Source organism: Scyliorhinus torazame, chromosome 3 (genome assembly GCF_047496885.1).
Source record: "Scyliorhinus torazame isolate Kashiwa2021f chromosome 3, sScyTor2.1, whole genome shotgun sequence".
Taxonomy (NCBI): Eukaryota; Metazoa; Chordata; class Chondrichthyes; order Carcharhiniformes; family Scyliorhinidae; genus Scyliorhinus; species Scyliorhinus torazame.
In genome coordinates, this window is record NC_092709.1 from 155,470,270 (window position 1) to 155,498,258 (window position 27,989).

Sequence of the window (27,989 nt, forward strand, 5' to 3'; positions counted from 1 at the left end):
AGCCATGGAGGTGGCCACTGCCAGTATCAGGCAAAAGCTCAAAGCCAATCGAGCTCCCATCCCTCCTGATGATGGGGTTATGGACTCTGAGATAGAAGCAGAGAAAACTGGTGCCCGATTTAGGCAGTCACCAAAGAGAAATCCGTGTCAGTAACTCTTCGGCGTTCCCTCTGGAAATTAAGGTCCTCAATTCGTGTCACACTACCACATCCAGTCCCACCCTTGACTGATCTTATACCGATCACCAAGCAGCGGAAGGCACTTTCTCCTAGCGCGGGGACTTGAGAGGGATGTCATGGTGGCCACAATGGACACAGGGGGTCACCAATAGATCTCCCCGTGGGCTTCGTAAAGTATGAACCTCCCTACTGAGTGGGTGGGCTCACTCAGCCAATTGGAAACCAGGAGCGGGAGTTTAAAATTTGTTGCTTCAACTTGGGCCAGTATTCTGTAGGTCCCCGGGCTTGGACATGCGTGATGTAAGCTGCGGCTACGACCTTTCCTGTTCTGCCAATAAAAGGGTATAGGGTTGGAAGACTTGCTAAGATTATTACAGAGACCATGGGTAGAATTTTAATCTTGGTGTGCTGTTCCTGATGGTGGGATATCAACTTCCTTGCTTTTTGCTGGTTACCACATAATTCCAATTAAAACTTAAGTGCCAGTGGCGTACAATGCAGACAAGTCCAATTGCATGGGCGGAAAAGCTTTTTAGTGGTGAAATCTACTGTTAGCTAACAATGCATCAGGTACATGTGGGCTAGAAAAGGGCCTGAGGGACAAACAGGGAGGCCTACCTTTAGAGCTATTGGTCCTTTGGATGAGAATGAGGAAATGCAGGGCATATTCAGTCTTTCAAGTATCTAAGTGTTGTGGGAGACCAGGCCAGTGAGCTTAACTTCGGTAGTAGGGAAGATGCTGGAATCTATCATCAAGGAAGAAATAGCGAGGCATCTGGATGGAAATTATCCCAGATGCAGATGCAGCATGGGTTCATAAAGGGCAGGTCGTGCCTAACTAATTTAGTGGAATTTTTTGAGGACATTAACAGTGCGGTAGATAACGGGGAGCCAATGGATGTGGTATATCTGGATTTCCAGAAAGCCTTTGACAAGGTGCCACACAAAAGGTTGTTGCATAAGATAAAGATGCATGGCATTAAGGGGAAAGTAGTAGCATGGATAGAGGATTGGTTAATTAATAGAAAGCAAAGAGTGGGGATTAATGGGTGTTTCTCTGGTTGGCAATCAGTAGCTAGTGGTGTCCCTCAGGGATCAGTGTTGGGCCCACAACTGTTCAAAATTCCATCGATGATTTGGAGTTGGGGACCAAGGGCGATGTGTCCAAGTTTGCAGATGACACCAAGATGAGTGGTAAAGCAAAAGGTGCAGAGGATACTGGAAGTCTGCAGAGGGATTTGGATAGGCTAAGTGAATGGGCTAGGGTCTGGCAGATGGAATACAATGTTGACAAATGTGAGGTTATCCATTTTGGTAGGAATAACAGCAAAAGGGATTATTATTTAAATGATAAAATATTAAAACATGCTGCTGTGCAGAGAGACCTGGGTGTGCTAGTGCATGAGTCGCAAAAAGTTGGTTTATAGGTGCAACAGGTGATTAAGAAGGCAAATGGAATTTTGTCCTTCATTGCTATAGGGATGGAGTTTAAGACTAGGGAGGTTCTGCTGCAATTGTATAAGGTGTTAGTGAGGCCACACCTGGAGTATTGTGTTCAGTTTTGGTCTCCTTACCTGAGAAAGAACATACTGGCACTGGAGGGTGTGCAGATGCAGTGATTGAGATGCAGTGCCAGGCGGTGTGTTGTACCTGCTTGACGTGGGAGCTGGTGAACACATTGTGGTTCCTAGTGAACACATCTGGAGCAAGCGTTGGTTGCTTGAGGAACTTCAGCTCAGAGTTGATGAGCTGGAGTCCAGGCTTTCCTTACTTGAGAAAGGACATATTGGCACTGGAGGGAGTGCAGAGGAGATTCACTAGGTTGATCCCAGAGTTGAGGGGATTAGATTATGACGAGAGGTTGAGTAGACTGGGACTGTACTCATTGGAGTTTAGAAGGATGCGGGGGGATCTTATTGAGACATATAAAATTATGAAGGGAATAGATAGGATAGATGTGGGCAGGTTGTTTCCACTGGTCGGGGAAAGCAGAACTAGGGGGCATAGCCGCAAAATAAGGGGAGGTAGATTTAGGACGGAGTGTAGGAGGAACTTCTTCACCCAAAGGGTTGTGAATCTCTGGAATTCCTTGCCCAGTGAAGCAGTTGAGGCTCCTTCTTTAAACGTTTTTAAGAAAAAGATAGATGCCTTTCTAAAGAATAAAGGGATTCGGGGATATGGTGTTCGGGCCGGAGAGTGGAGCTGAGTCCACAAAGATCAGCCATGATCTCATTAAATGGCGGAGCAGGCTCGAGGGGCCAGATGGCCTACTCCTGTTCCTAGTTCTTATGTTCTTATGTTAACTGGCATTGAGGTGGATGATCAGCCATTGAAGAGCTGGCTCAACAGGCCAAATGGCCCACTCCTACTCGTATGCTCCTAAGGATATATTGATGGTCCCTCATATTTCTCATTACATGATGTTGGAAGATGAGACAATCCTAAAACACATCATGTTCCATTTGTACCCTGGCGACGTCAAACTCTACTTCATTTTATCCCTCCCACCATCTGTGAATTGTTTTGCTGCTTGTGTTACATTTAGTACTGGATAAGCAGAAATATCCTCCAACTAAACATCGTATGACCAAAACCATTCATTGTCTTACTCTCCACCACAAACTTAGTTGCAGAGGCTGAAACAGGCCTTTCACATTCTTTTGTGTCCTATTTGACGAAAATGTGCTTTCGTGATTGGCCTCCCTTCTTCCAACCCCCACATGCTTGAACTCATCCAAAACTATTCTTTCTGTATCCTAACTTGCAAAAAGTCCTGTTCGCTCATTGCCTACGTACTCGCTGACCTACACTGACTTTCAATCTGGCAACACCTCAATTTTAAAGTTCTTATCATTGCTTTCAAATCCTGCGCATCTATGCGTTATGTATCTAAGAATACACTCTTGCTGGTTCTACGTCATGTGTTGTGTAGCGACGTCAGTAGAGAGCTTGGGCGGGCTTTGAGCAGATCACCATCTTGATTGTGTGAGTAACACCCTTAATAAACCTTTGGTGTTTTACAAGAATCGAGAGTGTGGGGAAGACTTGCTTGCGTGGAACTGAGTGGAGTCTGGACTGCAGGGACCACGCACGTGGCAAAGCTACATGGGCTGCGGAGAACAGGGATTTAAGTCTGCTGACTCCGCACGGGCCATTACCCGGTAGCAAAGTTGAAATACTCAGGCATAAAAGGGAAAGAATTCCTAGTTGCTTGTTCAAGGGATTGTTCGTGCCATAATTTCCAACAGTCAGAGGGAGGAAGTGTAGATCCTAGGAGCCGGGATCCAAAAATGGCAGGTAAAACCGGACGTGTTGATGAGGATTATCAAATTTGGAATTCCTGTGACGAAAGATTCCAATGTTTAAAAATAGCTAATCAGACAGCAGAGAACATTAAGGTCTCAGCATTTCTCAACTCAGATTGAGCTACACCTAAAAATCAAGCCAGACACCACCCAAATGTCTCAAAGCTAGGACTGTACCATACACCATCAAGGCTAAAGTTGAAGAAGAACTAGTCAGATTAGTATGGTCAAGAGTCATTGAACCTGTTACAAAAAGTCATTGGGTGACACCAATCGTTCCTGTATTAAAACGGGATGGCTCTGTGAGAATTTGAGGAGATTTTAAAACTGTTCTGTTAGTAGATCATTATCCACTATCGCTGACTGAAGACTTGTTTGCTAGAAGGAATTTCAGTAAAATTGATCTTTCACAGCATATCTGTGACAGATTAATGTGCCTGCCAAATCTTATCCACTATTCACCATCGTAATGCACGAAGGTTTGTTCCATTATAGAAGACTGCCTTTTGGAATAACATCTGCACCTACTCTTTTTCAAAGATCCATGGACAAATTATAAGTGGGTTGAATGGAGTGCAACAGTTCAAGGGAGCAGCCTAGCATTAGAAGAATTTGGAAGCTACCCTGAAACAGTTAGAGCCACAACCTGAGAGTTAAGAAGGAACAGTGTGACTTTTTCTAAGTCACCCATGAATTATCTTCGTCTTATCATTGACAAAGATGGTTCACACAAAGAACTGAAGAAAATGTCAGCTATCTTAGAGAAGCATTGTGTCCTCAGAATATGACACAATTAAGGTTGCTTTCAGGATTGATGGGTTATCATGGTAAATTCATGCCGAATTTAGTACCACAATTGAAGCCTTGGATTACATATGTTGCTATGTGTCAAACAGGCATGACACTTGTCAGAAGAATGTGAGAATGCATACAATGAATCAAAAAAAGCCAGAGCTGTTGGTGCATTATAATCCAAAAATAAAGTTGCAAATAACTTCCGATGCTTCATGCTGTGGGGTTGGGGGTTGGTACAGTTGTCTCGCACATTATGCCTTCAGGAGAGGAATGACCGATAGCATTTGTTTCACACACTCGTATTGGAACAGAAATTAATTACGCACAACTAGAAAAAGAAGCGGACTTCCAGTGGCGGCCATGGAGTGAGTGGCCATGCATTTGGCAGCTCCTGCTCGAGGCGTTTTTGTTTGACTTTTTTCCCCGTTTGTAGGGTGGATGTTTTGTGAAAAAAAGGTGTAGGGGCTGGTGGATGGACCCACGGATCAGAAGTGGGTCGGGAAGAAGGGAGCAGTTGGAGCCAGAGAATCTTCGTGCGGAGGGTAAAGGGTCTGCCTTGCCTGTCCAGTGGTCGCTCGAGCTCCTGATGGACTTTCTAAATGAGAATTTAGTTGACAGAGGAGGGAGGCCCAGGAGGACCTAGCCAAGGCGGTGGAACTGTTAAAAGTGGGAACTGACGGCGTGGAGCATAGGCTGGAGTCCCAGCGCCAGGCGGTGGCGGTGGGGGAGAACAAGGAGCAGCACGCCTCGTTGGTGGCTGAAATGGGTCTGATGCGAGAGACCCAGAAGTGGTCAAATGAGTAGATGGAGGACCTGGAGAATCGCTCCCGGAGACAGAATTTAAGAATCGTGGGGATGCCTGAAGGCATTGAGGGAGTGGATGTGGCACGTATGTGGCCAACATGCTGGATACGTTGATGGGGGAGGGGGCCTTTGACCGGCCCCTGGAGGTTGACCGAGTGCACTGGGTTCTGATGAGGAAGGCGCAGACGAACAAACCGCCGAGGGCAATGGCGATGCGTCTTCACTGGTTCCTGGACAAGGAGAAGATATTACGATGGTCGAGGTAGGGCAGCACGGTGGCACAGTGGTTAGCATTGTTGCCTCACGGCGCTGAGGTCCCAGGTACGATCCCGGCTCTGGGTCACTGTCCGTGTGGAGTTTGCACATTCTCCCCGTGTTTGGGTGGAGTTTGCCCCCACAATCCAAAAAGATGTGAAGGGTAGGTGGATTGGTCACACTAAATTGCCCCTTAATTGGAAAAAATTAATTGGGTACTCTAAATTTTTTTTTTTAAAAGATGGTTGAGGTAGACAAGGACGTGCACCTGGCAGGGGAGCGAGTTTCAGGTGTACCAGGACCTGGACGTGGACCTGCCGAAGATGAGAGCCGGGTTTAATTGGGTGAAGGCTGCCCTTTTTAAAAAGGGGTAAAGTTTGGGATATTGTACCCGACTCGCCTCTGGGTGACTTTTAAGAGCAGAGAGCATTATTTTGGAACACCAGAGGATGCGATGAAGTTTTTAAGAGACAGTATACTGGCAGGAGGAGGACATTGAACTGTGGAAGAAGTGTGAGGAGATGGGTGCTTTTTCTGTCCATTTATTCTTATATCTTTTTTTTGTTTGTTGGTAGTTGGAGAACTTTTCTCCTTCAATATCCTTTGTTGCGTTGAGGGTGAGTGCACCTTTTTTGCTTGTTCCATTGTTGTTTGTGAGGTGTGGGAGGGGGGGGGGATGGGAATCAGCAGTGGGGGGGGGGGGGTAGGAGGCTCAGGCACCTTGGGTGGGGGCTGCCTGACCAGCTGGGTGGGCTAGTTAACGGGAGCGCAATGGGAGGTGGTCAAGTGGTTAGTAGGAGGAAATGGGGTTGTTGTTTTGTTCAGATGAAGGGGGGCCTACTGACATAAGAACATAAGAACTAGGAGCAGGAGTCAGCCGCCTGGCCCTTCGAGCTTGCTCCGCCATTCAATGAGATCATGGCTGATCTTTTGTGGACTCAACTTCACTTTCCCACCCGAACACCTTTTTCTTCGAAAAACTATCTATCTTTATCTTGAAAACATTTAATGAAGGAGCCTCAACTGCCTCACTGGGCAGGGAATTCCCATAGATTCACAACCCTTTGGGTGAAGAAGTTCCTCCTAAGCTCAGTCCTAAATCTACTTCCCCATATTTTGAGGCTATGCCCCTAGTTCTGCTTTCACGCGCCAGTGGAAACAACCTGCCCGCATCTAACCTTTCTATTCCCTTCATAATTTATATGTTTCTATAAGATTCCCCCGCATCCTTCCAAATTAAAACGAGTACAGTACCAGTCTACTCATCCGCTCCTCGTAATCCAACCCCCTCAACTCTGGGATTAACCCAGTGAATCTCCTCTGCACACCCTCCAGCGCCAGTATGCCTTTCTCAGGTAAGGAGACCAAAACTGAACACAATACTCCAGGTGTGGCCTCACTAACACCTTATACAGTTGCATCATAACCTCCCTAGTCTTAAACTCCATCCCTCTAGCAATGAAGGACAAAACTCCACTCGCCTTCTTAATCACCTGTTGCACCTGTAAACTAACTTTATGCGACTCATGCACTAGGACACCAAGGTCTCTCTGCACAGCAGCATGTTTTACTATTTTATCATTTAAATAATAATCCATTTTGCTGTTATTCCTACCAAAATGGATAACCTCACATTTGTTAACATTGTATTCCATCTGCCAGACCCTAGCCCATTCACTTATACTATCCAAATCCCTTCGCAGACTTCCAGTATCCTCTGCACGTTTTGCTTTACCACTCATCTTAGTGTCTTCTGCAAACTTGGACATGTTGCACTTGGTCCCCAACTCCAAATCATCTATGTAAATAGTGAACAATTGTAGGCCCAACACTGATCCCTGAGGGACACCACTAGCTACTGATTGCCAACCAGAGAAACACTCATTAATCCCCACTCTTTGCTTTCTATTAATTAACCAATCCTCTATCCATGCTACTACTTTACCCTTAACGCCATGCATCTTTATCTTATGCAGCAACCTTTTGTGTGGCACAACTTTTTCTGACAAAAATGTTGTTGTTGTAGCGTAGCATCGGGAGTGGTAAGGTGGATGTCCGAGGGTGGGCCTGGAGGGTTGCGTGACATGGGCCAGGGGTTGGCCTAAGGAGTATGGTTGATCAGCAGGGGAGGGGGAGGGCGGGGTGCCCACCGACCAGGCTGGTCACATGGAATATTAAGGGGTTGAATGGGCCAGTTAAACGGTCGTGTGTTTTCACGCACCTGAGGAGCTTGAAGGCTGATGTGGCTTCAGGGATCAGACAAGGTTAAGGAAAGGGTGGGTCGGGCAAGTCTTCCATTCGGGATTAGACATGAGAACACAAGGGGTGGCAGTGCTGGTGAACAAACGGTGGCTTTTGAGGTGGGGAATATAGTAGCAGATTTGGGGGAAGGTTTGTGATAGTGAATGGAAAGCTGGAGGGGATGCTGGTGATTTTGGTTAATGCTTATGCCCCAAATTGGGACAATGTGGAGTTTATGAGGCAGGTGCTGGGGAAGATCCTGGACCTGGACTCGCACCGGTTGATTATGGGGATGGACTTTAACACGGTCATTGACCCAGGGCTGGACCGATCGAGCCCGAGGCCAGCGAGGGTCTCGGCGGTGGTGAAGGAGCTGAAGGGGTTCATGGAGCGCATGACTTGTAGAGGTTTGGGAGGCAGAGGGGGAAGGGGTTTTCGTACTTCTCCCATGTGCACAAGGTGTACTCTCAGATTGATTTTTTAGTGGTGGGCAAGACGTTATTGGCGGGGGTAGTCCACTCGGGGTACTCGCCGATCGTGGTTTCAGACCACTGGCCGCACTGGGTGGATTTGCAAGTGGAACTGGGTGGAGGGGGGGGGGGGGCAGCGTCCGCAGTGGAGGCTGGACGTAGGGTTGTTAGCGGATGAGGATGTGTGTGAACGGGTGAAGGCCGCCATCCGGGGGTATGTGGAACTAAATATTACGGGTGATGTTTCGGCCGCCATGCTGTGGCAGTGGTTAGGGCGTAGTTCATATTGATCCGGGCACATAGGGAGAATGGGGAGCAAGCAGAGATGGCAAGGTTAGTAGACGAGATTCTGCGGATGGATAGGAGGTATTCGGATGCCCCGGAATCAGGATTATTGAGGAGAGGCAGAAGCTCCAGATGGAATTCATGCTGGTGTCCACAGGGAAGGCATAGGACAGTTGCGGAGGTGGAGAAGGCTAGTAAGATGCTGGCCTACCAACTCAGGAAGCAGGAGGCGGCGAGGGAAATTGGAAGGATGAAGGACGGGAGGGGGAGAGTGGGACTGGACCCGGTGGTGAACGGGGTATTTGAGGAGATTTACGGGAGGCTTTATGAATCGGTGCCCCCGACTGGGAGGAGGGAATGTGGCGATTCCTGGACGAGTTGGAGTTCCCCAATGGTGGAGGACCACCAGCAGAGGGATTGGGCGCACCCACCATGGAGTGGTGGAAATGATGGAGGGCATGGGGGCGACGCAGTCAGGGAAGGCCCCGGGCCCAGACAGCTTCCTGGTAGAATTTTATAAAACATTTTTGGGAGACCCGGGGGCCCTGCTGGTAAGGACATTTAATGAGGCGAGGACGAAGGGGGAGCTCCTCCCCACAACATTATTGCAGGTCTCGATATCTTTAATTTTGAAGAAAGATAAGGACCCAGTGCAGTGTGGGTCCTACCGCCAAGTTGTTGGCAAAGATCTTGGCCTCGTGGATTGAGGACTATGTGCCAGGGCTGATGGGGGAAAACCAGACCGGCTTTGTAAAGGAGAGACATCTGTCGGCTAACGTCAGCCGTTTGTTGAACGTTATAATGATGCTCTCGGAGGACGGAATTTTGAAATGGCGGTCGCTATGGTCGCAGAGAAGGCCTTTGATCGGGTAGAATGGGAATATTTGTGGGAGGTACTGGGGCGGTTCGGGTTCGGACAGGATTGATGCCGGTTGTTGTATCGGGCGCCGGTAGTGAGTGTAAGGACTAAATGGGTGAGTTTGGGGTATTTTAGGCTGTATCGCGGGACGAGGCAGGGATGCCCACTCTCCCCGTTGCTCTTTGCCTTAGGGATAGAGCCACTGGCAATGGCGCTTAGAGCCTCAAGGGGCTGGAAAGGGTTAGTGCGGGGAGGGGGGTGGAGCACAGAGACTCGCTATATGCAGATGACCTGTTGCTCTACATATCGGACCTATTGGAAGGTATTGTGGGGATCATGGACATTTTGGTGGAATTCAACCGGTTCTCTGGGTATAAGTTAAACATGGGGAAGAGTGAGATCTTTCTGATCCAGGGGCAGGAGAGGAGGTTGGACGAGCTGCCGTTAAGGTAGTGGGGATGAGTTTCAGGTATCTGGGCATCTAGGTGGGAGCAGCTACATAAATTGAATTTGGCACAGTTGGTGGAGCAGGTGAAGGGGGATTTTAAGAGGTGGGATGTACTCCCGCTGCCGTTGGCGGGGCACGTGCAGTCCGTGAAGATGATGGTACTCCCAAGGTTTCTATTTGTGTTCCAGAACGTTCTGATTTTCATTCCAAAGGCCTTCTTTAGGAAGATTAATGCATTGATCTTGGGGTTTGTGTGGACAGGGAAAGCCCCACGGGTGAAGAAGATGTTGCTGGAGCGGGGACGTGGAGGGCTGGCCTCGCCAAATTAAAACATTTAATGAACTACCATTGGGCAGCAAACATAGCCATGGTCAGGAAGTGTATAGTGGTGGAGGGATTGGTGTGGGAGCAGATGGAGACAGCCTCTTCTAAAGGCACGAGCTTAGGGGCATTGTTGACGGCGACTCTGCTGTTCTCGCCGGCCAGGTACTCCACAAGTCCGGTGGTGGTAGCGGCCCTGAAGGTGTGGGGACAGTAGCGGCAGCACCTGAGGCTGGAGATGCCTCGTTTGGTCCCCGATTTGCGGGAATCACAGATTTGCTGTGGGGGGGGGGGGCTGAACACAGGGTTCCGGGGGTAGCGGCTGGCGAGGATTGAGTGGTTTGGAGACCTATTCGTGGGAGTATGAGCTGCCTAGCAGGAATGGGTTCCGGTACTTACAGGAACGGGATTATGTCAGGAAGCAGGTGCCATCATTTCCTGACCTGCCGCCCTGGGTTTGCAGGATAAGGTGGTGTTGAAAACAGGGGCTGGTGAGGGCAGTGTGTTGGAGATTTACAAAGAATTAACGGACTGGAAGGGCGCCTCGATAGGAGATGTTAAGCGGAAGTGGGAGTAAGAGCTGGGGAGGGTCTTGGAGGCTGAGTATGGGAGGAGGCTCTGAGGAGGGTGAATGCATCCTGTTCGTGCACTAGGCTTAGTGGCCGTGAGGCAGCAGTGCTAACCACTGCAACACCGTACTGCCCTGCCATGACGGTGTTGGCCATTCCCATGTATGTAACCATTCTAATGATGGAGTGTTCCTTAGCTTCGCACAAGATTGGCATTGCCCAACCTTCTCTTCAATTTGAGCATCTAATCCTGGCCTCCAAAAATATTTGCATGCCAATTCCTTCATCCTTGCCACACCAGGATGCCCCTCATGCAGTTGGTTTATACAGGGAATGGTATAAACCATATCAAGTCAGCTCCATATTATCCAGCAATGAATGGACTGGGTTGAACATTTTATGCAATTATTAAAGCATTCTACTAAAGCATCGAAGAACCAGGGGACATTAGCATAAAGAGTACACAAATTTCTAATATCTTAACGGAACAGTATACATGCTACCACACAAAGTTTACCGGCATTGCTGTTGTTCAAGAGGAAACTATGAACACAGTTTGATTTGTTAACTCCACCTGATACTTCAGGGATTGTCAAACGAGAACAAAAAACACAAATTGCTGGGAGGGAGAAAATCTCTAAAAAGCGAGTATTCAACCAGGGAGAGAATATTAGCTACGAGTTACACCACTATTGAGAAATGAGTAGCAGCTATGATCCTAGCAAAGACAGGTCCAATATCATACACCATACAGATGGATGGTGAGGAAGTTTGGCGACATCATGCTGATCAATTACTTGCTGCATGAAGTGAGTTTGCAGAAACTTCTCAGGAGTTCTACCTTTAGAAGATCTGGAGAGCTACACTTTGGAACAGGGAACAGAGACCAGAGGCAGTGACAAGTTCATATTCAGTTTCTGAGGACTGTTCAATGCCTATAGAGACAGATACTGAAATAGCTACCCTAGAAGTACCACCTACAGAAAGGAATGAGGACACTTCTAAGGTTGCAAGTAGCCGAGTTCAAGAACACCGAATTCTACCAAAAAAAGAATATATGTCCACCAGAGATTGTCGTATTGAATTGTATATATGTATAGAAATAACATATCAGGGGATCGGTTGTATAAATGGTAATGATTGTAGTTGCACTAATAAAGTAATGAGGGAGGGATGTTGTATCTGGGAGTACATTCCTGCTGGTTCTGCATCACGTGATGTGTAGTGACGTTAGCAGAGTATTTGCAAGGGCTTTGAGCAGATCACCATCTTGATTATATTGAGCAGCACCCTTAATAAATCTCTCATCGTGTTTTACAGCCATCTGAGATCTTTGCGTTCCCCAGTCTTCTGCTTCCTCAATTTTAATTGTTCCACCATTGGCGGCATGTCTAATCTGCTGAGGCCCTAAGCTCTGGAATTCTCTCTATCGCTCTGTCCTCTTTCAAAGATGCTCCTTAAAACCTACTTCTTTAATCAAGTTTTTGATTATGAATCATAAAGCCTCATGTGGTTCTGTGTCAAATTTTGCTTGATAGCATTTTTGTGGAGTGCCTTTAATATGTTAAAATGCTATATAAATGCAATTGCTGTTATCCAAGTATATGACAACATAACTTATAGGTGCAACTACAATATCCCTTTGTGGCCTGAAGTAACTTTCAAGTCTTTATCATGTGCGCATCTTTGATCACTTTAAGGATCGACTATGAAAACACTCATCGAGACAAAGCCAATATGTATCAAAGCTGTTTTACCTCAGTGTGTGTGAAGATTCAGATCAACAGTTATCAGGCAAATAAAAGCAGCAAATGCTGGAACATTCTGAAGTGTTAATATTTTTCTCTCCACAGATGGAGCCAAACCTGCTGAGTATTTCAAGCATTTTCTATTTTTATTTCAGAATTCTTGCATCCATAGTATTTTGCATTTGTATTAGTTACCAAGCTCAATTAGTTTAATTAGTACAACTTGGTACCATGAAATAATACAAAACAATGAACATGTAACAACAGTTCCTTATTTTGATGAGTCAACTTGCTTGATAAACAAAATAACTATTCTTCCACATTTGGATCTTCTCACAGCTTTTGATCAGCTGAGTTTCCCTTGTATCTGACTGCCTGAGTCTCTGTCTTCACATTTTATTACCTGTCTATAGACAGAAAGGTTTCACAGGCTTCCAAGCACAATTGGTGAAAGAGTTTACAAATTGTTGAGAAAAGGTAATCAATGAAGAAGAAATAGAAAAGCTAGTTCCATAAAAATAAAACACTTCATATCTTGTGCCTCTTCTGAACTGGAGCTAATGAAATACAGCACTGAAAGAATATTTTAAACTAACTCGATTCCCAAATCCTTTCTGAAGAAACAAATGGTCAAAATGGTAAAGAGCAACAAGATTCAACACAACTACTGCTTCCTCCCTAGATACTATTGAGTGCAAGTAAACTCATCAGTGGTACTCAAAGGTTTTATGTTATTTGAGTAGCATGTCAATGTTTGTGAAGAAACAGTCATGCTAATCGAGAGAACACCATCCTTTAAAAAGTCTAGGTTGGAATAGTTATTGCCAGGGTTTAGACAGACTCAAATAGAAGCATATTGTCTGGAATCATAGAATCCCTACAGTGCACAAGGAAGCCCATCAAGGCTGCACTGATCCTCTGAAGGAGTACCATACCCAGGGGCCCACTCCTCCACCCTTTCCCCGTAACCCCGCCAAACCTTTGGATGCTAAGGGGCAATTTAACATGGCCAATCCACTTAACATGCACATCTTTGGACTGTGGGAGGAAACCGGATCACCCAGAGGATACACACGCAGACACGGGGAGAACGTGCAAATTCCAAACAGACTCATATTTCAAAGAATGAAGAGAGGGCGGCACGGTGGTGCAGTGGTTAGCACTGCTGTCTCACGGCACCGAGGACCCGGCTTCGATCCTGGCCCCAGGTCACTGTCCGTGTGGAGTTTGCACATTCTCCCCGTGTCTGCGTGGGTCTCACCCCCACAACCCAAAGATGTGTAGGGTAGGTGAATTGGCCATGCTAAATTGCCCCCTAATCGGGGAAAAAAATTGGGTACTTCACATTAAAAATAAAAATTGAAAGAATGAAGAGTACGTAAATGGTGGAGTGGAAAACTGCAAAAGAGATACTTAAAGGGAAATAAGGATGACTGTCAGAATCAGAGGACCAAAATCTTGGAAGGGCTCAAAATTTTAGTTGTCTTTGCTCAAGCTGAAGGGGAAGAGACTAAGAAGTGGCAAGCAAAAATAAAGGAAAGGAGGTTCAAGCTGCAGGCATGAACCTGCAGGCAAATGACGGAGTAGACCAACAATTGAATCCTTGAAGTGGAGGCGAGTGCAAGGATTATGATTATCTGTCTACACATCATCGTCATAGTTCTGTATTGCAGCATTCCTACAAGGTGGTAGAGCCAGGTTTCAGGCCAAGCTAATTATTACTGCAACTGGAGCCCTCTGCGGATGACAGCTATAAGTGCTCCCCCAAAAATAATACATAGGAACAGTTACAAGCTCTGGCTTTAACCTGTTCTGTCATTTTCTAGCAAAACTCTTTTTGCCCGCCTTGGTTCCATATCTCTTAAAAGCCTTGCCTAATTCTATGAATATCAGTTTTGAAATTTTCAATTATTCAATTGACTAAGTCTCAATAATTCTTTGGGTAAAGAGAGCCACTGATTTCTAATACCCTTTGTGCATTGAGTGCTTCCTGGCATCAATTAGGGGCGGTATGGTGGCTTGCACTGCTGCCTCACAGCGCCAGGGACCCGGGTTCAATTCTTCGGGTTACTGTCTGTGTGGAGTTTGCATTTTCTCCCCATGTCTGCATGGGTTTCCTCTGGGTTCCTCCCGCAGTCCACAAATGTGCAGGATAGGGAGATTGGCCATGCCAAATTGCCCCTAGGTGGGATTAGAGGGATAGGGTGGGGGGTTGGGCCAAGGTGGGATGCTCTTTCAGAGGGTCGGTGCAGACTCGATGGGCCGAATGGCCTCCTTCTGCACTGTAAGGATTCTATGAGTCGATGATCAATCCTGATGTGACTGTCCAGCCCTAATTCTAAGATTATGCTCCCTTGTTCCAGACACGCTACCACTCCCTAGAGGAAATAGTTTCTATCCAACCGAGAAATTCCTTCAATAATCAAGATCACCCTTAAATTTCAAAGTGTATTCAAAGAATACAAGATGGTCTATGTAACTTGGTCTCATAATTTAACCCTTTCAGCCTCAGAATTATTCTGGAGAACCTGCATGGCACCTCCACCAAGACCAATATACCCTTCCTAAGTTACACTGCCCAGAACTGAGCGGGATACTCTAGATGCAGTCTAACTCGAGTTTTGTACAACTGTTGCATAAATTATATCTCTTTGTTTCCAGACACAGCTCTTTATATGCCTCTCTGCTGACCGAAACTCAGTGCAGACAGTTTTCTGCTGTGATTAACAGGTAGTGTGCCAGGACCTGTGTGGTTGGTGGCATTTTGACAGGTGTGGCCAACATAGGTGTGCTGGCTGCTGATCACCCCTGCACACCTCCCTTTCCTGTAGCGGCATTGCATGCATGACACACTGAGTGCCATGCTTCTGAGAATGGTTATTTGGCATTCACGTAGTTGAATGGTGCCACTGGGTCTACTATCTTAGCTTCCTTTAGGAAGTGGGGCCTCCACATGCACTAATTAACTATCAAAGTAAGTTATGATCACAATTTGTCTGCAGATGCAGATGTCAGAACCCTGACAGGTGGGCACAAAGCACCTCTTGTGCAGCCTGACCTGCCTGGCATCCCTCTGTAGATCCTCTTCTTCTTTTTCCAAACACCTCAGATAGGGGAATTCCCATTGAGAAACCCATTGGTTGCAGTAATGGTGCTGGGGGGCAAAGAAAATTGAACAATTGGCACAAAGGCTCATGAGAAGTGCCACAGAAAAAAATACTGAAATGGTCAAAAAATGACTTACATATTTAAAATTTAAGTTACTTACCTGTGCCATTTGGATAAGCTACCATCGCAGATGATTCCATAGCAATGTCAGACTCTGATCTCACATTAATATTCAATTGAAGCTGACACCAATTTGAGATGGGATTTACTACCTTCACTCTTAGAAACCACACCATGGCATAAGGGTAGTGGATTTCTGGTGTGAGGGAACACATTTGCCATAATTGGCTTCTTGATTTGATGCCAATACTATTGGTGGTCAACAATGGGAAATCTAGACTACTGTTTCCAGCCTATGGTAGAGAATCTGGTCTGACTTATCCTCCAGGTGGTTTGATTGTTGGAGGAGCCACCCACTACTGCAACGCAATTTGGGCCGAATTAAAGATGCAGGGTAGGTTCCTTCTGTACATGATGCAGAAGGAGACCCCGGCTGCCAGGCAGTGACAACTGGCAGGGCTGTAGTGGAACAGCCTGCAGCAGCTGAAGGAGGAGGAGCTGCTATTAAAGGAAGCAGAAATGTTTTTTAAAATTTCTAACAGGCTCAGAATGAGGCTGCATCAATCTTGTTGGGAGTCTTGGAGTCAGAAGAGAGGGAGAGATGGCTACTTTCAGGCTCCATCCCTCCATCAGAGCCATAAGCTGTCTTTTACTGCCACCCCTGTATTGAACTTACCTGGGGTCGGCAATACCATGGCAGAAAGACAAGAAAATGAGCTGCTTTCCCTACCCTTACCACCTGCTCCCCAACTGTAAAGGGTCAGGTAGTTGATTCCCCTGCTTGGGTGGGGCAAAAAGGAAAATTTCAGCCAGTGTTTTCAGGGACCAGGATCCACGAGCAGGTTCTCCTGCTCCATTCTCCCCCTCTCAACAGATTTCAGATTTCATGGTTAAGAAAAATCCAGCCTTCTATCCTGGCCTCTTCAAAAATAGCAAATTTATACTTTGTTTTCCTATTTACCTTATTCAATTAAAGATCCCATTTAATTTACAGCTATTTTGTTCCAAAAGTCATCATTTATTCTTCAGATTGATTATAGACGATATAATCACAATTTAGCTAATAAACATTCATAATGAATTTTTAGATTTGTTTTATTAGCACAAATACATATGCTCATAATAAATCCAGTAACAATACTATGTAAAATATGTGAGCAAGATATAAATGTAAACACATTAAAATTCCAAATAATTGACTGCTAAAAGTACAGCACTAACAAGGATATTGCTAATAGTTCATACTTCTTTCAATAATTTCTGTTTTGAAAAATATGGGGCTGGATACTCCGCCCCGCTGCGCCACATTTCTGTTTCACCCCGCCGGCGGGATGCTCCGTTACGCCGGCTGGTCAATCGGATTTCCCATTGTGGGGCAGCCCCACGCTGTAGGGAAACCTCGGGTTGCCGGCAAAATGGAGCATCCTGCCGGCAGAGAATCCAGCCAATTATATTCTATGCAATACAAAAACCTAGAGTATAGTATTTTAAATTATTATAAGCGCATTTAGAACAAATGAAAATAATGCAAATAAATATTGCACTTGTTACAAAATTAACAACCATTAGCATGTGTTTCTCCCACACCAATTTACACAAACATCTTGCTGTTAGCTCCATCTTCATTGCATAATTATGCTGATTACCCACCTTTTGATGTTGTAATCATCTTTCAAATGAAGATTAATAGATGTGGCAACTCAGATTTGACTCTGAAAATGAGCTTTATTTTGGCATTTGTCAAATGGATCTGTAGTTTACTGATCTTACCCTGAGGTAGTTGAGAGTGAAGTTAGTCAGCCCCATACGAGTGATGTTTTTGGACAGTTGTTCCAGCACCTGAGGATCCTGTGCCTGAAAAGAGCAATAAGTTAGAACATATAATATTTGATCAAATGAATGAAAGTTTCTTGCAAGGCAACAACTGCATGAGTATTTTTACAGCACACATCATAATAATAATAATCTTTATTGTTATCACAAATAGGATTAAACATGCAATGAAGTTACTGTGAAAATCTCCTAGTCGCCTCACTCCAGAGCCTGTTTAAATACACAGAGGGAGAATTCAGAATGTCCAATTCACCTAACAGCACGTCTTTTGGGACTTGTGGTGGGAAACAGGAGCACCTGGAGGAAACCCACGCCGAGACGAGGAGAACGTGCAGACTCCACACAGATAATGGCCCAAGCAGAAATCGAACCTGGGACTCTGGCGCTGTGAAGCAACAGTGCTCACCACTGTGCTACCATGCCGCCCGGTCAGGAACTAATTTTTAAATGGTATTTAATAAGAGTTCTGTTAAGGATTTGAGTATCTTTTTTTCCCAAAGGCCAATTGTAGTGTTGTAGTGTTCCAATTGACATTATGATTTACATTAGCAAAGATTCTCCTAAACTCTATAGCTCAGTGCCATACCAGGCAATGTATTTATCCATTAATCCTTCAACAGTGGGGATAGAAAGGTCAAATATATTTGTAAACAGTCAGCTTTATGATTACCTTAATGCATACACACTACTTAATCTGGCCACACGGAAGCAGATATCAGCTTGGTGGTATTTCCAGAGCCAAGCTTTAAAGACAGGAGCTTACTGACTTTACAATGGGCTGAAACTTCTAACAGCCCGACTGAAAAACCATCGCACAGCATTATGAGGCCAAATGAAAAAGCCTTGAGGCCGTAAAATTGACCCTCCTCATGAGTGACTGATGTGTTTCATTGATAAGTGAGAGCAAAGCCTACATTGTACAAAATTGCCCCACACTCATTTCACTGAATTTTCTAGCATTAAGATCTGTAGAATAAATTAAAATTTGTCGAGAAACCTTAAAATAACTTTAAAAATATAATGTATTCCAGCTCTCATTCAGAATCAAAAAAACCTCATCCTTTCCATATCATCTTTTATATATAATTGTTGACCACTTAAATGAAAACCTGATCAGTGAGTATTTCTGTTAAATGCAGATTCAAAAAAAATGTTCAATTTATTATCTTCTTAAATTAGGTTTACTACCTACTCAGTACTTCTGGCTGAAAATAGTTGCAAACATTTTAGTCTTGTCTTTTACACTTGTGCGCTGTGCTCCACCATCATCGAAGGTGGGCATGTTCATGGAGTCTCCTCCTTCTGTTAGTTGTTTAATTGTTTGCCACCATTTACAGCATAGAACAACTGCAGAGCTTTGATCTGATCTGTTGGTGAGGGAGCCCTCAGCTCCGTCTCTAGCCTGCTGTTTCCACTGTTTAGCATGCATGCAGCCCTGTGGTGTATCTTCACCAGACTGGCACCTCATTTTTACATACACTTGTTGCTGCTCCTAGCATGCACTTTGGTACTCCTCATTTGAACTAGGGTTCAAGCCTTGGCTTGATGCTTATTGCAGAGTGGGGGATATGCCAGGCCATGAGATTACAGATTGTGGTTGAATACAGTTCTGCTGCTGACAATCCACAGAACCTCATGGACGGCTAGTTTTGTACCAAATCTGTATCATTTAGCACAGTAGTAGTGTCACATAACATAATAGAGGTTGTCCTATGTGTGAAGACAGGTTCTCATCTCCACAAGGATTATGTGGTAGTCATTCCTACCAATCCTGTCACAGACAAATACATCTGTGCATCTGCGACAGGTAGTTTGGTGAAGACAAGGTCAAGTACATTTTTCCCTTGTGTTGGTTCTCCCATAACTTGCCATAGACTCAGTCTGGCTGCTGTGTCCTTCAGGACACTGCCAGCTTGATTAGTAGTAGTCCTACCAACGCACTCTTGGTGATGGACATTGAAGCCACTCACCCAGAGTGCATTTTGTGCCCTTACACTTCTCAGTGCTTTTTCCAATTAGTGTTCAAACTGGAGGAATACTAATTCATCAGCCGAGGAAGGGAATGGGTGGCATTAGGCAGGTTTCCTTGCCCATGTCAGCCTGACACCATGGGCTCTGGAGTCAATGTTGAGGATTGCCAGGTAGCACACTTTCCCAACTGTGCTGACACGCTGGTGGATCTGGCCTGCGAATGGAACAGAACATACCCAGGGCTGGTGATGGAGGAATGCTGGAACATTTCGGGCAGCACGGTAGCCTTGTGGATAGCACAATTGCTTCACAGCTCCAGGGTCCCAGGTTCGATTCCGGCTTGGGTCACTGTCTGTGCGGAGTCTGCACATCCTCCCCGTGTGTGCATGGGTTTCCTCCGGGTGCTCCGGTTTCCTCCCACAGTCCAAAGATGTGCGGGTTAGGTGGATTGGCCATGATAAATTGCCCTTCGTGTCCAAAATTGCCCTTAGTGTTGGGTGGGGTTACTGGGTTATGGGGATAGGGCGGAGGTGTTGACCTTGGGTAGGGTGCTCTTTCCAAGAGCCGGTGCAGACTCGATGGGCCGAATGGCCTCCTTCTGCACTGTAAATTCTATGAAATTCTATGATAATTAGTTGAAAGGTACAATTCTGTGAGTATGACTATGTCAGGCTGTTTGGTTGACTATCCTGTGGAACAGCCTTCCTAATTTTGGCGCAAACCCCTAGATGTTAGCAAGGAAATCTTTGTAGGATTGACCAGATTGGCTTTTGTTCTTAGTTTTGATTTTTGTAGTGGTTTCATAAATGGAACTTTCTCAGGCATTTTGGAAGGTATTTAAGAGTCAACCACATTGCTGAGTTTCTGGTCAGATCAGGTAAGGATGGCAGCTTTCCTTTCCCGAAGGATTAGTGATGGATTTCTATGACAATTGGTTAATTTCATGATCATTATTATTGACAATTAAGAGCATCAACAGTGCAAAATAGTTTGGTTAGAAAAATCAGTAAGTTTAAAAGTGTCTACAAAACTTTAAAATTAACCAGAACGTCTGGCGATTACTTCCCTCTGAATTCACCATGGAGAATAAATGAATACAGGGAATTAACCACAGTTGTTGTAGAATGCAATGGACTTCGCATGCACTGTATTAAATTGAGAATTCAGGGAAATTAACTTGTGGAACCATCCTTAAATCAAAAGAACAGTCACTATTTTTCAAAGACTTAATGGAATTGATTTCATGTTTCGCCTGAGCAACACTGCAACTATGACACTAACAATTCAGTCACCAATGTGGAAGAGTGTCAAAAACCAATGGGAGAGAGAGGAAGAAGGAAATCTTGAATACATCAACATTTTCTCCAATTCCCAATTCCTACATCTGGGCCGGGATTCTCCCCTACCCGGCGGGGCGGGGGGTCTCGGCGGGATGGAGTGGCATGAACCACTCCGGCGTCGCGCCGCCCCAAAAGGTGCGGATTTCTCCGCACATTTACGGGCCAAGCACTCACCGTGAGGGGCTAGGCCCGCAGCGGAGTGGTTTCCGCTCCACCGGCTGGCGTGGAAGGCCTTTGGCGCCACGCCAGCCGGGGCCGAAAGGACTTTGCCGGGCGGCGTAGGTCCGCGCACGTGCTGGAGCGTCAGCGGCCGCTGACGTCATCCCCGCGCATGCGCAGGGGGGTGTCTCTCACTCGTTGGCCATCGCGGAGGCTGTGGCTGAGGCGGAGAGAAAAGAATGCCCCCATGGCACAGGCCCGCCTGTGGATCGGTGGGCCCTGATTGCGGGCCAGGCCACCGTGGGGGTACCCCCTGGGGCCAGACACGGAGCCCGCCCGCGCCGCCTAGTCCCGCCGGTAAGAGAGGTGGTTTGATTCTCGCTGGCGGGACTGGCATGACAGCAGCGGGACTTCGGCCCATTGTGGGCCGGAGAATCGCCGGCGGGGGGGGGGGGGGGGGGGGGGGGGCCTACTGGCGCGGCGTGAGTCCTGCCTCCGCCAAATATCTGGTGCCGGCGAATTCGGCAACCGGCGGGATTCACGCTAGCTCCCGGCGATTCTCCGACCCGGCGGGGGATTGGCGAATCCCGCCCCAGGTGTTCCACCATCCCTATATATGCATACATTCACCCACCGCAGATAAATATTTCATATCCTACCTGCTGAGATTTTAAACAACAAATATACTGAGTTTATGTTTTATTCTGTAAGTGTGTAGTAGTGTGCACCTCTCATAGATTAAGTTATCGACAAGAGTGGCCACCTTTCCATATATTCATTCATCTTTTTGTACAATATCAGATGGAAAAATATTGGCGATAAGAATTAGACAGGGGAAAGCCAAATAAATGGAAACTATCAGTTCATGGGCTGCGCAAGTATCACAATGACACAAATCAAGAAATAATGAACAAGAACCTGCAGAACATTCTGCCTTTCATCTGTTTGCTTAGAGCAATATCAATGTTCATGGCCAAATTTTACTACAATAGATCCTGCAGTATCCACTGGGGGTGGGAAGGGTCAGGGCACAGTGAAGGAATCTCCTCTTGATCATGATTCAGTAATTCATTCTGTTTTTCTTTTTGATAGTTGACTACATGCCTTGATTATGGATGCCTTTTCAAGCTGTGAAACAATATGTTACAGAGAGCACACCAGCTAGTATCCTCTCAGGGAGATGTGATGTGTCAGGCAGATCATTAAATGTTGATGGCAGCAGCATCTGGTTAAAAAGCAAAACTAGAAGTCTCTTTTTCAATGGATTGTGCTGTACATCTGCAAAAATGTTCAGTAATTACTCCATGTGCCATTGTCCCATGTGGTTTGAAAGCTTGGACTGTTGGAATGTAGCAGAGATAGCTATTTAACTTAACGGAATTTCAAATTACAACAAAAATTCACTTGAATTAAAATTTGGTGAAGCAGACCTTTTTTTTGGGAGCAGCCAAGATTCATTTTTCACACTATGGGTATAGAGAGATGTGTATAAAGAATGTATCATGATTACAGAGATAAATAGCTGGCATCAAAATATAAAATGTTTCTCAGATGAAACAGCATCAGGCTGAGCCAATTTCCCGTTTACTAACAACTTTGAAGTCACAAAACATAATGGCTGAAATTCTCCGCCTCACGCCATTGGTAGCGGAGTTCTCGGTGGTGCGGAGAATCCAGCATCGGGGAGAAAACAGGATCGTCGCTTCTGATCCTCCGGCCCCCCACTGGTGTTGGGATCGAGGTTCACACCCATGCACTTAGCAGGCCAGGCACCATATTCTCCCAGCCCACATGATTCTCCAGCCCTCAAACAGAATTAAGTGCTTTCAATTTCCAGCTGACCACTTCAAAATCACTCAAGCGTGAAGAGAGGTGCCTGGAAAGCATTTGATTGTGTTTGAAGTGGGCCAGGACCTGTCAAAGAGTGATGTTTATTTTTTAAAATTTAGAGCACCCAATTATTTTTTTTCCGATTAAGGGGCAATTTAGTGTGGCCAATCCACCTGACCTGCACATCTTTGGGTTGTGGGGGTGAAAGACATGGGAAGAATGTGCAAATTCCACGCAGACAGTGACCTGGGGCCAGGGTTGAACCCAGGTCCTCAGTGCTGTAGACAACAGTGCTAACCATTGTGTCACCATGCCTCCAAAGATTGATGTTTATAAACATTGTGGTTAGTGCTCTTCAGAGTTACTCAACCATGAAGAGATGAATGAAGCAAAGCTGACAGTTGTGTGTGTGTGTGTGTGTGTGTGTGGAAGCTGTCAATCACAGCTTAGTATGAAAAATGAATGAATGGCTTGCAGATCACGGAACAGAGGGGGTTTAAACAGAGCTGATTGCTTTTCTCTTTCCAGGAATGGAGACTTGTTACTTCCTCTGTCTGAGCCAGCAGGAGTATTGCCCAAGTGAGTGTTGCAACAATAATTTTTTTCATTGCCTCTGTCTGGACTGCTCTCTAGCTTCCAGGCAGGGTTTTTTTTCTGGGGCTTCCTGAAAGGGGTCTCTTTTCTGGGGAGTATCTTAATTTAAGGGGTCTCTGGGTGGGGTCTTAATTTAGAGAGTCTGTGGGGGGCAGGTCCTGTCACTCCCACACTAGCCGAAATGGGGGGCCCAGAAAATCCAGGGAGGGCCGAATCACGATGCGGGGATGGGCTGGGGGCGGTAGACGCAGGACTTCACTATCAGGTCTCTCGCTAAAAATGGCAGCCCGATGTGGTAAACCACTGATACTGTATTGTATATATTGTGGTAAACCACTGTTACTGTATTATATATATTGTGGTAAACCACTGTTACTGTATTATATATATTGTGGTAAACCATTGTTCCTGTATTATATATATTGTGGTGAACCGCTGTTACTGTATTATATATATTGTGGTAAACCACTGTTACCGTATTGTATATATTGTTTGTTGTCTCTGCTGGCTCCGCCTGTGGCTCCTCCCCTCAGGCTCTGTATAAAGGTGGCCGATCTCTGGCCCTGCCCCAGTTCGGGATCAGCTGCCAGCAGGTTCTCGTTTAGTTTATTAAAGCCACAGTTTTGTTCCACAACTCGCCTTTGTATAATTGATGGCACATCACCCGATAATGGGATTCCATTATCACCTGTCATGCATAAATCTGCGTGGCAAAGGATTGGGAATGGCTGGGAGTGCAAACTACATGCAATTCAGCTCTGGTGGGAGAACATAGGCTGGGATTCTCCGATTGCTGACGGCGTAATTGCATTCAGAGATTGGCCGAAGAATCCCTTTTTACGCCAAAATCGGGGGGGGGGGGGGGCGCTGTTTTTCAGATGGTCCGCCCCTCAAAAATGGTGTAATCGCTGAGTACGCCGCACACCGTTGGGATAGCCTCAGGACGTCACCTGAGGCCCTCCCCTGATGGGCCGACTTCCCAACGGCATCGGTCGTGTGTCCTCTCAGCTTTCGGGGACCTTGTTATGGCGGCTGTGGACTGCATTCAGCCCCGCCACAGTTTTCGGGGGGTGGGGAGGAGCCGCTCCGCTGGCAGGGGGTAGCTTCGGTAGGGGCTGGGGAGACTGGCGAGGGGGGGTTACAGGGGGCATTATCCGGCAGGCCGGGTCCGCGTGCAGCCGGCGCCATGTTGTACGTCGTGGCCGCCGCAGATGGCCGCCGTGTGCATGCCTGGCCACAGAGCCGGCCCTTCTCCGCCCGTACCTGCAGATGTCTTTACGTGGCACGGCTGCTAGCCCCCCCACCGGGTGGAGCATCGGTGTGGGAGAGGTGCTGACATTTTGGTCGTAAGACCAGACGCTTGCTCCGGACATTGCCGCAAAATCGGAGAAGCCAGCCCCCAGTCTCCCACAGGGAGAATTTCACCCAATATCCCGGTTAAATGTAGTAAAGTTTTTTGTTGAAATTCAAAACAGTATATTTTCCTATAAACTGTAAATCTAATCATTCTGGCAGATTTTGCAATACAGTTTTCATGGTTGCAAATATGTAATAAAATTCACCAGTGTTATTCTTAAGTAGCAATTTTGGTGTTGGAATTTTAATTGTTTATTTGTTTGACAAAAGGCATGGAGGTTCTTTCTGCTTCTTTGGCAGATTAACTGTTCTAAGTCTGAGTGCGGAGGTGGGACTTTGCAGGATGCCAAAGGAATCAGCAAACGCTTGCTCACAAATAGCAGCAATTAAATCCCATGACATTTCAGAGTGAGCTGTAGTAATAAATAGTTTTGGCTTTCAAAAGTGGACAACATTCTTTCTCTTGATTCGGATGCCTTTTGAACAAAATGAGCAAACATGAAATTTAAAATCACTCTCATTCCTATTTAATTCTGACAGTCATTTTTCGACACCTCGGGGCAGGATTCTCCGGTATCCGGCGGGCGGGCCGTACCGGTGCCAAAGAGTGGCATGAACCACTCCAGCGTCAGGCCGCCCGTAAGGTGCGGAATCCTCTGCACCTTCGGGGCTAGGCCGCCGTTGTAGTGATTGGCGCCGCGCCAACCGGCGCCGAAGGGCCTCTGCTGGCCGGCGCGAGTTGGCGTATGCGCAGGAGAGCCAGCGTGTTCCCAGAACCGCTGACATGATTCCTGCGCATGCGCAGGGGGTTTCTTCTCCGTGCCGGCCATGGCGGAGCTTTACAGCGGCCGGCGCGGAGGAAAAGAGTGCCCCCACGGCACACGCCCGCCCGCAGATTGGTGAGCCCCGATCGCGGGCCAGGCCACCGTGGGCCCCCGCCCCCCCCCCGGCCAGATCCACCTGCGCATCCCCGAGGACTCCGCAGGCCGCCCGCAGAGTCAGGTCCCGCCGGTAAGAACCTTGTGTAATTTACGCTGGCGGGACTGGCCGAAAACGGGCGGCCGCTTGGCCCGTCGCGGAGCGGAGAATTGCTGGGGGGAGGGCACTTCCAATGGCCCCCGACTGGCGCGGCGCGATCCCCAACCCCGCCAAAAAACCGGCTGCCTAGAATTCGGCAGCCGGCGTCGGAGCGGACCAGCAGGGGATCGGAGAATACCGCCCCTAAAAATAAAGAGCACTTCCCAGGCAATAAGTGACATTTTGAAGCGCAGTCAATTGGGGCACAGGAAATCCCTGGTAAGTTCTGGTCAGAGGCAGTCTCAGTTGTTCATCTTATCTAGAAGATTACATAAAAAACACTCAAATCTTACAGTAGGATTTGAACAGACAGTTTTCTGACTCTGAGGCAAAGAGTAGTAACCCTGACACTGAATGAGAATGCCAGTTGTGGTTTACTTGCAATTCCGTAACCACATATTTCCCTAAACTAATACCATATCAACAATCAGAGCATGGGCAGAGAAAGAGACAAAATTACAGGGTGATCTTATACACCAATGACATAAATAACACCTAGCAAGCACTAAGATAATAGTGACAACTTTTACAAATTTGAGATTTCTATGAGTGCACAGATTTTATTCAAAATTGATCACCATGGTCCATTGTAACCAAGCATTCAACCTGTTAACTACATAAACTTCCTTTAAAAGGCCTTTGTATAAACTTATAAGAGCTGAGAAAATACAAACACATTTAAAATGAGTAATATTGGAATGAAAAGGAGACATTACCAAAAACTCTGAATAAACAAAGTCCAAGTAATAATTAGAAGTATGTTTTCTGCACAGGTAAGTAGTTTTGGAACCTTTCTGTGCAGGGATGATTTGGGTAGGAATAGGAAAGAGAAAACGGAGTCAGGTAACTGGAATTTGACAGGAATTAACAAGGAACAAATGCTTTGTTTCCTCACACTCTATGTTGACAAATCAACAAATAAAACTGATTTAGCAAACACTTTTACATGAGATGGGCATCTCTAACAAAAAGTATTCCAGTCAGAATATTTAACCAGTCGGGAACTTATTTGATTTCTTGTTCCAGGTTTCGTTGCAATTCACTCATTGAACGGAATTTTCTTGTAATTTTCCCAGAGTGTCAGACGCTGACTGAAAACCGGCGTGTAGTTCTCCAGCTGCACAGCCGAGTTTATAGGGACAATTTTCTGAAAAAAAGAGTGGACGTGATTTTTCAGTCTGGCAGGGTGGGGCTTGATGGAACTGTGTGGAGTTTGCACATTCTCCCCGTGTTTGTGTGGGTCTCACCCCCACAACCCAAAGATGTGCAGGCTAGGTGGATTGGCCACGCTAAACTGTCCCTTAATTGGGGAAAAGGAATAGGCACTCTAAATGTATTTTTTAAAAAGTGGGGAGGGATCATTGATTACATTAAAATGCATTCAAATCTTTTACAATGATGTTCTCGCCCCCTGTGAGCAGGAACCTCGTTACGACATCGGCAAGAGGCGTGGAAAATCAGGAAATGTGATCTTGCTGGTGAGAATCACGTTTCCCGACTCTCGCGATATTTTGCACCCGCGTCGCCATTTGCACTAACGGCTAACGCAGATGCAAAATCACCCCCATTAGCTTTGTCATTAGTGAATTGAGTAGCACTTGCCAAGGTACAAATATGTGAAGCTGTACAATGTGTACTAAATTATGATCAGTTTCAATGTGTAAAGAGATACTACATCTAAAAAAGGTTTACATTTATATAATGCCTTCCATTGCCTCAGGAGATCCCAAAAGTGCTTTACAATCAATTAGGTACTTTTGAAGTGTAACACTGGGACTTTGGTGTTGCAGTGTTTTTATTAAATTGCACCTGTTTTACTTTCGACTTTTACCACTTTTGTCAGGTCAATTAACCACTGCAGTGCCTTGGGTTACAGGAAGATATAGACGGGTTGGTCAAATGGACAGGTAAGTGGCAGATGGAATTTAACCTTGAAATGTGAGGTGATACACTTTGGAAAGAGTAATTTGACAAGGAAGTATTCAATGAACAGCCTGACACTGTGAAGTTCTAAGGACCAAAGGGATCTTTGCTTTTGTCCACAGATCTCTGAAGACGGAAGGGCAGGTTAATAGGGTGGTGAAAAAGGCAGATTACAAAAGCAGGGAGGTCATGTTGGAGTTGTATAGATCTTTGGCGAGGCCACAGCTGGAGTAGTGTGTGTAATTCTGGTTGCCACATTATAGGAAGGATGTGATTGCACTGGAGGTGGTGCAGAGGAGATACACCAGGCGGTTGCCTGAGATGGAGCATTTAAGTTATGAAGAGGTTGGATAGGCTTCGGTTGTTTTGGATGGAGCAGAAGGGCGACCTGATCAAGGT

At 46.1% G+C, this 27,989-nt stretch overlaps 1 protein-coding gene across 12 annotated transcripts in view; it reads right to left on the reverse strand.

Annotated features, from left to right (window-relative positions):
- The window catches only part of LOC140408768 (LIM domain-binding protein 2), a 728,711-nt gene that overhangs the window by 65,621 nt on the left and 635,101 nt on the right, over positions 1 to 27,989 (reverse strand). For 9 of the 12 annotated variants that reach the window (XM_072496432.1, XM_072496429.1, XM_072496427.1 and 6 more), the window contains 2 exons: positions 17,278 to 17,361; positions 15,338 to 15,433 (listed from right to left, as the gene is read on the reverse strand). In XM_072496432.1, the coding sequence (XP_072352533.1) occupies positions 15,338 to 15,433; positions 17,278 to 17,361 (180 nt within the window). The remainder of the gene's footprint in view (positions 1 to 15,337; positions 15,434 to 17,277; positions 17,362 to 27,989) is intronic. The other 3 variants (XM_072496430.1, XM_072496437.1, XM_072496436.1) reach the window with 1 other exon arrangement.